The 12,764-nt window shown below is 35.3% G+C and overlaps 2 protein-coding genes across 2 annotated transcripts; one reads left to right on the forward strand and one right to left on the reverse strand.

Moving 5' to 3' along the window:
* Positions 1–313: 313 nt before the first annotated feature.
* LOC124913216 lies at positions 314–2,068 on the forward strand. The gene is made up of 5 exons (XM_047453813.1): positions 314–433; positions 664–837; positions 977–1,083; positions 1,289–1,662; positions 1,734–2,068. Exons 1-5 carry the CDS (start codon positions 314–316, stop codon positions 2,066–2,068), a joined length of 1,110 nt encoding a protein of 369 aa, XP_047309769.1.
* Positions 2,069–11,183: 9,115 nt separating this feature from the next.
* Positions 11,184–12,410, reverse strand: LOC124913217. The gene has a single exon (XM_047453814.1). It carries the CDS (start codon positions 12,408–12,410, stop codon positions 11,184–11,186), a length of 1,227 nt encoding a protein of 408 aa, XP_047309770.1.
* Between the last annotated feature and the right edge of the window lie 354 nt (positions 12,411–12,764).

The following is a 12,764-nucleotide window of genomic DNA, read 5'->3' on the forward strand; positions in this document are numbered from 1 at the left end:
TTCTATTTCGCATTAAATTTGAACCCATCAAAAAATAAAGTGTTTTGAAGCAAAATCTCAACTTGCTATCCTTCTTTTTCATGTTATTCTCTAACTCATGAGTTTGCCCTATAAATATAACAACAAATATATGTTTTAAGCATATGTAGATCAGAGATATCGAAAGAGAAATACATTTGGTCTAATGGAGGATGGAATAGATTCTTCAAACATGACAGTGGTATGCAATTATAAATATCATTTGTCCACACTTCCTTTTATTTTAGTATTTAATAAATACATTTACATTTTTTTGGAGGGCTCCGGACATAACATGGAATTGGGTATCAATGAAGTACATTTCCTGGAAAAGTTCGAAATGCCCAAATCAACCCAAGAAAAGTATAAAGCTACCAATTTTCCAATAATATTGCTCAAGATTGGCACTTGGGAGGTGAGGTTTTTGTTGGATCACAAAATCTTGTTCTCCATTGACTATGTTGTTGTGTTTAGTTATATTTGATTTCTTTTAGACCATTTACATTTTTTTGACAATTTGTTATAATAGTTATTGGGTTAAAACAAAAGAATGACTCTCGTTAAGAGGTTGATCATATAATCGTTTCTTTAGATAATATTTGGAATTACACTAATACTAATTAACTTAAATTAATGATTATGCAGAAACTTTTAAGATACGAAGGTGAGTTGAAGGCCAAATGTTACTATTCAACTAAGAAAATCGCATGGGAAATTTTGGAAAATAACTTAAAAAGTAAGATGGAGATTCATTTTAGTGACATCGATGCAATGAGGGCGACTATGATTGAGAATCAACCCGGAACTATAGAATTATTGGTTAGAGCTACCATTCCATTCTTTATTTTTTAATATGCTCCATTTGATAGTTTCATTAATTATCAAAATAAATCTAAACTTGAAACATGATTTGATTGAAAAGGTGAGATTTTATGATAATATGCCTTTTATTTTTTAGTTGAACAAATCTCCTCTATTCTTTCGAGAGCGTGACCCAGTACCGATGAGGAAAACAACTTGGGAGGAATCATTTGATTTCACACAAGGTCAAGCATCCATTTTCAGGTAAATTTAGTTTTAATTAAAAAAACGAATGTACCTTATACAAAGAATATTGTAACAAAAGTGGAATGATGTCTCATTTCATATTTGTTATACATATTTAATATCAACTTATTATTTCATAGTCAAGGATTGAGCTTCAAATCCCATGCAAAATTGGGTTAATTAAGATACATCAATTTTATCTTTATCAAATTTTGTTTTCTAGGATTCATCATGTCACGTTTCCTCCTGGAACACTTGATAAACACTATGAGACGCTCTTGCAAAGTGATTCTCGTTTGATGGATATTAGTAAAAATGTGTTTCCCGTGATAGAATTTCCGTACTTCCAACCCAACAATTCGAATACTTCAAATATCCAATTTGGTATGGGAATATTGCCCCAATCTGTACCCTCTCTAGAGATGTCAGATCCATTACCCCAAATGTTAGCTCCACAATATGACCCATTGCCCCAAATGTTTCCTCCACAATATGACCAGACTAACTACAACCTACATTCGATGCATTCGAACTCTATTCAGATGCATGATCACTCGAACTCTATTCAGATACATGACTCATCATTACAAAATCCAGGTAACTTATTACTCATATATGAAATAAACGGAACTATGATTTGCTTATTTTGTTTCTTCTATTACTTGTAGGTATGCATTACCAACAAAGTTCCACTGTCAATAATTTCGGTGATACAATAGAAACATATGGTGCACCTAACACCCTACCAATGAGCGACCAAATTCCATTAATGTCAAATGTTATGCCTTCTATACAAGAGGAAAATGTACAATTCAATGGGGCAGTAAACAACAACAATGAAATACTACGAAACATTGAGCAACACTTATTTAGTGACGAGTCACCAATGGTAGACTTTAGTGACAATTCACTTCCTCACAATCAAGTGTCTCACAACCAAGATAGTTATGTTAATAACACCTTTGACGATGATCATATTCCTCATGAATGTTTTAACCATTAATGCCCTCAGACAATGACGTGATTAAGGATACAACAATTGCAGTACAATCACATCTAATATTAAATATTTTATTATAATGTAACTTTATTTTCGTTTATAAAGATACCCGACTTTGATAATATTATATATTTATGAATTTTATAAATTGCAAGTCAATAATTATATATACTATATATAATATAATATCTATATTTCAATGTTACTTTTGAGATGGATTGATGAAATTTAGTTTACTCAAATATTTTGTGTGTTTGTATATTAATATTTTTTATTTAAAAATTAAATATTATTTATGAATTATAAATTTATAGAAATGTCTTAAATAGTATTGAAGCATAACAAATTAATTGTGATTACATTTTTTACTAAATGAAATAAATTAGACAGCATTATGTTTTTTTTTCATTTGACATTTTTCTTTTATTTAAGTTGTATTTTTTTTGTTCTTCAATGACCTTTATATTCAATGTATTTTTAAAAAAAAGTTCTAATTATAAGGTTCAAAAATATTCTCTAGAACTAAAAGAAATGTTAAAGTTGTACATTATTCACATTCATTTGGTTTGAAATAGATATTCAATTGCTGCATTATTTGTTTCTCTCTCATGATGTGTTTGCTTCATTATACTAAATCTCATTTGTTTTTATGCATAAAGTATTGTTTGTTTTGGATATATTCTCAATATAAATAATTGTTCCAAAATTTGTTTTGTAACTAAATTGTTCTTCCAATAAATTATAAAATTAACTTGTTCTTTTAAAAAGTTTTTAAAATTTATCTTTAATCTAGGGACCATTTTACATGTATCTTTTAATACTGTAAGCATGAAAATTTGACTTACCCTATTTTCAAAATAATATTATTATGTTTAATAATATTAAAATAATATTTTGGATTTTTATATTCAAAATAACTTGAAAGAAGGAATTAAAACGTAATTAAGGATTAATTATTGTGATAATTAAACATTAATTAAGAGAACTTTTCAAAATTCCAAAAATAAGTTGAGGATAAAATATTTGTATATATTTTACCCAAATTAGACCAATGAAGGGGTTAAAAATATTCAATTAGGATTTATTCATGATTTATGTTTAATTCATGACTTAAACTAATTAAATAAAATACCCCAAAATTCCCAAAAATTCCCAAAAAAATAAAATATGATCATAATTGTTATTATGAATCTAGAAATATTTTTTGTGAAATTTTTGGTAAAAAAATAGATTTAAAAGGAATTAAATTCGATTTTTTAATAACCTTTTAAATAAAATTAAAAATGCATAATCCTGTGTGGCTGATTTTATGTTTAATTCATGACTTAAACTAATTAAATAAAATACCCAAAAATTCCCCAAAAAATAAAATATGATCATAATTGTTATTATGAATCTAGAAATATTTTTTGTGAAACTTTTGGTAAAAAAATAGATTTAAAAGGAATTAAATTCGATTTTTTAATAACCTTTTAAATAAAATTAAAAATGCATAATCCTGTGTGGCTGACTTTGCAGCAGGATTCTGGACCATCAGATGAGCGCCCAAATCTCATCCGACAGCTCAGAGCGCGCCAGAAATCTAGCTGTAGCAGAACCACGTGCGCGCGCCCGCACCGGATCAACTAACGGGATGGACTAACCCCATTAGTCAAGACCGTTGACCGCGGACGGAACGCTGACGGCGTCAGGCGAAACGCAGGGTTCGCCGGAATCACGACCTCGCCAGCGAGTTTCTTCCAGAAGCTCTAACTTCGGCTACAGGCGATCAAATCCGTTGATTTTTTCGCTCACGTGATCCTATCGTCAGCGCCTACGTTTTCCCCTTATCTAGAAGCCTTATCTTCCCCGGGATAAGGCTGCCACGAATTAGGGATAAGAATGCCAACGATCAAAGAAAACTCAAATTGGCTTTCTACAGCCGACCTTCGAGCACTATAAATACTCCCCTACCCCTCTACTACCAATCCATCAAACAATAACCAGGAATTACACATCAATTCAATCCGATTGAAGACCTGCAAAATCCGGCGAAGAACAATTTTTTTCAAAACTTTCTCCAGCGAGCCAAGCTTCTATCCAGGCTTCTGGATCACTTCCAGCAACTCCCAGGAATGTTTTCCAGCTGTTGGTATGATTCCAGAAGCTTTGAATATTGATTTGTAATTGAAAATTTTGAATTTCTTCAAAATTTCTTGTTTGATCACTTTGGTCGTGTTCTTATGCTTGTATATATGATTTCTTTGTATAGAATCATTATATATATCATGTGTAAGCTTTTTGTTGAAAGAAAACCGATCAAATCAACCTAGAACAGAATTTTGCAAAAATCAGTTTGAAAATTTGATTTTTTGAAATGTTGTGTTCTTGGTTTAAACTTGGATTTGTTGATCCAGATTGTTGTTATATATGTTTATAAACATGTTTGAATCATTTCCAAACAACTGTAATCAAGTTTTGATCATGTTTGATAAAAATTGAAATTTGAGAAAAAAGCTTGAAAATTTGAATTTCAAAACTTTGTGTTCTTGCTTTTAATCTGATTTTGTTGGTTCAATTAGTTGTATTACATGTTTGTATACATGATTAGATGATTCATAAGTAACTGTAATCATGTTTTTATCATGTTTGATCAAATTGAAATTTTGGAAAAAAGGTTAAAATTCTGGATTTTTGAAATTTCATTTTCTTGCTTCTAAGTTGGATTTGTTGATTCAATTAGTAGCTATACATGATTCCTAACATGTAGGGATGAATTTCAAGTAACTATTTCACCCTTTTGATCATGTTTGATCAAATTTGGTATTTGAAAAAAGTTAGATTTTGATTCAATCTTCAAAAACCATTTTAATGATGTAATGATGTTCTTGTTTTGGTATGGATTAACTATATTCATCATTTCAAAGCTAATGGAACAAAAATCAGGCCTTGAAATGGCCTAATTTAAAACATCCCACAATTTGACCTAGAAATGATGTTTTAAAATTGTTTCTCTTATTATCTTCAAAATCGTGATTTATGTTAGGACTTTTGTTCTTCATGATCATATGAACCTACTTCAACTTACGGATTATGATTTGGACATCCCAATTAAAAGTTATGGCCTTCTGAAGTTTCGGACCAAAACAAGAACACCAGGCCCTGAAATTTTGCCTTCGGGCCGAGAAAAACAGGCCAGGACCGAGCCGCGCGACCGAGGAAACCGCCCAGAACTGTGCCACCCGAACGAGAAAGTTGTCTTAAGACCGACGAAACTAGCCTAGACCTAATTAACCTAGGACAAACCTTTCTACTTGACCTAGGATTGACCTTGACACCTAACCTAGGACTAACAACTAAACCTAGTCTCATCTTAGCCTAGGACAAACCCTAGCCCTAGCCTAGTATCAATCCCCCACTTAACCTAAGACTGTTATAGCCCTAGGCCTAAGTCCGAACCCTTCCTCAAAATTGAACCTCTTCAACCTTACTAAGCCCAAATTGACCAGATCGGACTCGAACCTAGGGTTTAATCCTTAGGCCCGTTTGGTTCCAATTTTCAAAAAAATCCAAAACAATTTTGGAACCAAGCCCCCATTTTCTACAAAATTGTATTTTCAAGGTCATAAAGTAACTCTCAAGATTCTCTAGGATGTGTCCCAAAGCAATTTTCTTTTGCTAAGTCTTGTTTGGTTATACTCTCTAACATCTTTTTCTGATATTTTCAGGTTTTGTTAAATCTGAACCCCAACGCAACAGGTACACACCTCCTTTAAATAATCTTGTACAATTATTTAAAGTCTATCCTCATTTAGGACCCCTGAACTACTAATTAAAGATAAGGAATGTTATAACTAGATTTATAGAAGCCAGACTTTGTCTATTTTAGAAGGATTTTGAAAACCGTCCTTAGGCGGGCACAAAGAACATAGCGCGAAAGCCCTTTCTCGAGCGTAAATAGACAACGAACCACTTTTTTTCAGAAACTTTGACTTTCAAATGATTAATCTTTAAATTGATTATGTTTAATTGATTTAAATCGGACCAGGTTAAATTGTTATTCAGCCTCCTAGATTATTAATGTTTGAACAAAAGATTAATTATTTTACATAATTAATTTATTACTGCTCCAGGTATTCTCAAAATCTTTTAAAAATTAAATGTTTCATTTTAAAAGATGCCTGGTACGCAAACCAAGGTTGAAATCATTGAACCTCGAGCTGTCTCGCGGTAGTCCTTCCATATTGCCACGTGTCTCACAAACACGTGATAAGCTATGGAACGGGACATAGACCGAGGGGAATAAAACGGTGATACAAATACTATTTTTGATCATACACTACAAAAAACTGCTCATTTGTAACAGGTGCACCGCAACTATCTTTGCATTAAAAACGGTCTTTAACATTTGTCTTAGACTATAGACAATCGGAAAGTATGAGAAGCAAACGACCCACCGATGATTGAAAGTATTATTCAGACTACAAAAATCCGAGACGAAAAATTCGATTCGGCTAAATAGGATGCCAAGTCGAACAAAACGCAACATTAACTCAACACTACGTGATAAAAAGGAAAACAAGGCACCCTCCAATACTAAAAAGGCCATCGGAGTGAAAAAGATTTAAAAGACAACTTAAGTTTAGACATTGAGATATAGAAATGGAAAAAATGGAAACCACTTAAACTACCTCCTAAATAACATAATGAGTTAAGAGCTAACTTTTTTATATAAGGAATTTTTATCTTTTTAAATAACCTTACAACTTCAAACAAGCTCTCAAACCTTTCAAACTTAAAAATAATATCACCTTCAAATTTTAATCTCCATTATTATTATAGTATTTCAAATAAAATGACAATTAATATTTACTCTTGTAAGGATCAGGATCGCTGATAGAGGACCGGGGTCTAGCCAAAGGAGACCTCTTAAAACACACAAAACTGTTGGCACTAATTCGGTTAAGAATTAACATCGGTCTTAACACCACACAAACTGTCACAAACTCTTAAACTGGGTTCAAGTGACAAAATAGATTGTTTCAGCTTGAAGCAACGCACAAAGATCAGTTAAAGAAGAGAATGGAGAAGAATTGGTTAGAATGTTAGGAAAACTGGTCCGGTTGGTTTAAGGGAAAACCGGTTCAGTTGGTTTAAGGAAAAACTGGTTCGGTTGGTTTGTGAGAAAACCGGTTCAGTTGGTTTGGTGACCAAAAATAAATGAAGAACACAAAACACATATTTTATGGATGTTCGGAGATAAAACTCTTACTTCACCCCCTTCTTCTCAAATAGTGAGAACGATATTCATTAAGGATTATTCCAAAACACAATCGAGTCTTATTTACTGCTCGATGTTCACTTTACAATACTTGTACAGTATTGTAATACACTTTTACAAATATGTAAATACATATAACTTTTCAGTTCGTTCTTATCACTCAATAACTTGGTAGATTTCTCAAGGTATGTTCGCAAGAGTGAAATGATCGCGCAAGGAGTTTTTCTCTCTTTAACTTTGTAATCTGATAGTCCTCTTTTTATAATGGAAATATGACAACGATCATATTTCTCTCTCATCCGGTGATTGGTCAAAAGGAGTCGTGCTGGTCTGGATTAGGTAACTTGCACGCTTTGTCTTTGTACACATGACATTTGTGCAGTGGGCAGCGCCTGCCTCTTAAAGGTTATTTGTGGACATCGGTAAGGTCAGATAATCATTATTCTGCCTCATGCCTGGTTCATAACCTTCTTTTACATATTATCAAGGAATATTTTTTTTGTCTTAACACGTTATATTTAATGTATTCATTATCGTTTGGATGATCTGCCCGTTGGAGATATATGGTAGCTTTACGTTTTTCAAGAGGTTGAACCAGTCGGATATGTCGAACCGTATATTTTCAGTTTGTAGTTCATTTAATAACTGGAGCTGAAAGAATTTAATTAACCGAAGCTCATTTAATAACCAAAGATCATTTATGACCGAAGTCACTCCTCATTTAATGCCAAAGTATTTAATTAGCCGACCATGCTTCATTATAAAACCGGTTTATCGATCTTCACTTCAGGAGCATTAAGTGTCGGTTGACCGATCTCCTCTTCGGGAGCATTAAGTGCCGGTTGATCGATCTTTATAGAGCCGAAGTCGGACTACCGGTCAAGCTACCAAACCGTTTTCCACGGCCGAGCCGATCTCGCCTACAGGTAAATTTCGGTATTTTAATTAGCTTCCCTGAAATAGCAAAACTTTATTTGTAGTCGGTGAGATTCGATCACTGGTAGGGGTGTTCATCGGTTCGGTTTTCAGGTTATTCGAGTTTTCGGTTCGGGTTCTTCGAATTTTTATTTTTAAGCAAATTCGAAAACCGAACCAATTTGAATAAATTCGAATTCGGTTTATTTGAATTCGGTGAATTCAATTTCGGTTCGAATTCGGTCGGATATTCGGTTTAGACCAAATATAGAACATCACCTACCCATAAGATAATTTTTTTAAAAAGAGTTAACAAAATAAATAATTTGTTAAAGAGATCTTATATACTTAAATTATAAAAAAATATAAATCACGCAAACTTACTGACTAACGCTAATATATATTCGATAACTAAACGACGAAAATAAAACAGTGTCGACGACGACAATATATGGCGGTTGAGAGGTGTGGACAACTAGAGAAATGGGAAAATGAAATAGGAATTATGGATTTAATGTAGGGATCTAATAGGAGGCACATGATAATTTAATATATAATATGTAATAAGTTATATAATATATAATAAAAATAAATAATAAAAATGAATTCAGTTTTCGGTTTGGTTTTCGAGTTAAAACCTAAACTCGAAAACCAAACCGAAAACCGTATTTGAATTCGAATCGGTTTAAAATTCGATTCGAAAATGTAATTCGAATTCGGTTTATTCGAATTCGGTGAATTCGAATTCGGTCGGATATTCGGTTCAGACCAAATATTGAACACCCTAATCACTAGTCACCTGTGTGACAGGCAGGAGTGTTTACCACTACACTAGAGCACATTCTTGCTATATTTAAACCAATTGATATACTTGATATGACTTAGCGGTTTAACATATATATTTATTTGAAATTAGTTTTATCTATTCATTAAACTTTTCATAAGGTCTAACAATTATATTCTAACAATTTATTCCTTTTTGATTATTTAGAATAAATATTCAAAACTTGTAATTGTTGGCCGGTTTAAAGAGCTTATATTATTTGTTAGGATCTAGGTCGCGGCTGGAGAATCGGGGTCTGACCGATTAATGCGTTTCACTTAACGATTGGTGATTAATCCGGTTAGAGATTAACACCAGGGTTTCAATACTACACAAACTGTCACAAACCCTTGAAACGAGTTAAAGTGCGGAAGTGGTTTGTTTCAGGTTGAAGCAGCACATACATAGGATGAATAGAACCGGATTTGGACAAGGTCGGTTTGGAGTTTGGTGGGTCGGTTTTCGGATTCAGTAAGTCGGTTTAGGTAGGGTCGGTTAGTATGTAAAGCCGACAGAAAGTAAATAACAAGACAGGTTTTTATGGATGTTCGGAGATAAAACTCCTACGTCACCCCTTCCTCTCGAAACCGCGAGAAGGATATTCACTAAGGAATACACAAACACAATCCGATCGAGACTTATTGTAACACTCGTAAAATTTTCACCGAAATTGTAATCTCACTTCAAGTACACACTTAAGCTCTTTTAATTTAAAAAGATAAAGGCCACTTATAACTTAGGTTGGTACAACTCTTAAATGTTTTCTCTTGTGACTTATTGCTTGTTAGAACTTAGAACTCAGAACTGCATTTACTCCTCTTCAGCTCATTCTTTTATAGGTGAAATGTGCCAACGGTCACATTTCATCTCCTTGAATCTGATTGGTTGAGCAGAAGTTCAGTGATTCAGACCTGGCGGTCTAAGCTTTCAGTATATAGGTCAAACCGGCTAGGTTTGTCTTTTACTTAATATGGCAACTATCGGTTGGACAGTTGCCTGCACTTGGAGGGTTGCGCCTCTGATTTATCCTGGATTGGAAAGATCTTGTCGGACGGTCTTCTGCAGCCTGCAGATTGTCCTCAGACTTGTATGAATATGGTAATACTATGGTCTGTCCCTTTGTTATCATCTTCAACAGATACTCAAAATATCTATTTGCACCGATAAGTTAAACGGATGACTTCCGGTTTTTCATAGTTTCAGGTTAACCGGATGACCAACGGTTTTGGCTTTCTCTTCTTGACCAGTCTTGTCTTCCTGATTGGTCAGGTTCTTGGCCGGTTGTGTTGCTTGACCGGTTGAATTATTTGACCGATCCTGATTCTTTAACCGTTCTCCTGCACAGGAAGTTTGTTTTGTTAGGTTCTTATTTTAACCGGTCTAATTTATCTAACAATTTCTCCCTTTTTGATTATTTTATTTAAAATATTCAACACCATGTAAGAATGAAGATGTAGGCTGGTTTCTTTAGAAGTTCATTTGGCTGGATTTTTGGAAAATGACTTAGAAAATTTTTTTCGAAAAATTGTCTTTTGAAAATTTTTTATCTTATCAATTTCTCCCTTTTTGATTATTTTAATTAAAATATTCAAAACCATGTAAAAATGAAGATGTAGGCCGGTTTACAAAAATACTTGATATATGTATATATAAAATTATACTAAGTTAAACATATGCCATATATAATTAAAGAAAACTTCTATCTCTTTTTCTTGGGCATGTATTTATCCAGCATTTGCTCAGTCATCTTTCCCTTGCCCGGATTGTAAGGATTGGCGCCAGGTCTAGAGGAGGATCCTTAACCACCTGAAGTACCGGTGAAAGGTGAAGCCGGTGGAGCAAACGATCTAAGTGGAATTACTTCAAGGCCTCACGGTCTTTTGATCTGCGGTATGGTTTCGTCATCGAGTTCGTCATCTACTTGTGAAACCGGGTTGGTTGGAGAATCAATAACCGTTTCAGCAACGTTGTCCAATAGCTTTGAAATTGCCGCCCTCTTGGAAGATGCTTTTCTTTTTCTGGTAGTCGGTCCGGATGGGGAAGTAGCCGCCTTTGATTTCTTATGAGCGTCGGCGAACTCATCGAATGCTAGTTGTTGGCCTATTAGTCTAGCCGCATCCTCATTTTGCTAAATCGCTATGGCCGGTGCAATGTTTTCTATCGTTTGCATATGTCCGGCCGGGTCCGCATCCGCCTGTGCCGTTTCCTTTTGAAGCCGAATTTTGCTCATCCAGGGCATCTTGAATCTTTTGAGCCGCGATTTCATTCGCTTCTTCAAGTGCTTTGTCGGCTGCCAGCTTTGCCGCAACCAACTCCGTCAGTTGTTCGATGACCGCCTTTAGATCGGCTTCGGTCTTGGCATGCTTCTCTTTAAGCGTTGCCATTTCTTCGAGTATGGATCCGGCCTGGACACCGGATTGAGACTGATCCCCTTCAATCTTATTCAGCCTTTGATCGGTTGTTATGAGGTGTAGTTCTATCAAACCGACCCTTTGGTTGGTATGAGAGATATCGGTTTCCATCTTCTTAGTTGTGGCTTCCAATGACTTAGTTCTGTCAGTTGTGTCGCTGAACAAAAGATCGGTAAGACCGTATTTGTCCTCAATGGACGTAATCCGTCCAACCGCGGCTTCCAGCTGTTTATTTGTAGACTCAATCATCTCGATGGATTTAGTCGTGGTTTCTTTTATCTTCTTTTGCCACATAAAGATGGCTCTGTTGACAAATTCTTCGATTATGTCCTTGACCCTTTCTTCCGTTACAGCCGGTACCGATGCATTGTCGATTTGCGGAGATGCATGTTGATCAGCGGGTGGTGTACCCGTTCCGAGTTCGGTGTTGTTGATGACGGGTTCCTGTTGAGGGGAGATATGCTCGGTTTCGTTCGGATTCGGACTGCCATCATCCTCAGGATTAGATCTGGAGAAGAGCGACGCCTCTTGGTGCTCGGGTTCCGCTTCCAACCGTGCAAGCTCATCAGTCAGTTCTTGTTCTTTAATGGTAAGCATATCCAGCACCAAGATCTCGAATTGAGAATCCTCCGTCCCTGGGATGTGTTTTTCACAAAGGTGTTGAATATGTTCGGTGAGACCTAGTAACTGGGCATGCGGTTCGACCATCTTACTTATTCGAAGAGCGGTCAAGACGCTCTTAGCCTTTGTAAGGTTGATGACCTCCGTTTCCATCTCGACCAGTTTTTTGTATCTTCGGTCAGCGGGATGTTCCGGTAGCATGTTGGTGTAGAAGATTTCATGCCGGTTCACGGCCCATTGAAAGTAGACGTCTCTTGCATCGTGAGCCTGAACGTAAATTTCGTTCATGATTTGTTTGACGAGATCTTCTCCCATTTGCCGGATGATATCATCCGCGGTTTCATTTTCTCCCGGTTGTCTACCCGAACCGGCATAAATATTATCAGTTCTGGCCGATTGTTCTTCGACCACCGTCTCATTCCCTTTGCCAGACCGATCCTCCTCGGTGTGGTGTGAAAAAGTTCGGCCAGAGCTGGATGCCGAATTTTTTGTGTTGAGGGTGTCGGACTACGGATTAGCGGATCCGGTCGGTTGCTGATCCGCCTTGCTTCCGAAATTTTCTTTAGCCAGAGCCTTTTTCTTTTTAGCTTGTGACTTCATTCGGCCACTCGTATTGTCGGAGACCTTTGTTTTGCCCTGTTTGTCCTCCAGTCTGATAAAATGATGGGA

Source organism: Impatiens glandulifera, chromosome 8 (genome assembly GCF_907164915.1).
Source record: "Impatiens glandulifera chromosome 8, dImpGla2.1, whole genome shotgun sequence".
NCBI classification, from domain to species: domain Eukaryota; kingdom Viridiplantae; phylum Streptophyta; class Magnoliopsida; order Ericales; family Balsaminaceae; genus Impatiens; species Impatiens glandulifera.

Excerpts from the sequence above, each read along its gene's own strand:
- LOC124913216 (XM_047453813.1), top strand. The coding sequence starts at position 314 with ATGGAATTGGGTATCAATGAAGTACATTTCCTGGAAAAGTTCGAAATG. Across the intron at positions 434-663 it reads TCAAGATTGGCACTTGGGAG|AAACTTTTAAGATACGAAGG; the intron begins GTGAGGTTTTTG and ends ATGATTATGCAG. Across the intron at positions 1,663-1,733 it reads CTCATCATTACAAAATCCAG|GTATGCATTACCAACAAAGT; the intron begins GTAACTTATTAC and ends TATTACTTGTAG.
- LOC124913217 (XM_047453814.1), bottom strand. The coding sequence starts at position 12,410 with ATGGGAGAAGATCTCGTCAAACAAATCATGAACGAAATTTACGTTCAG.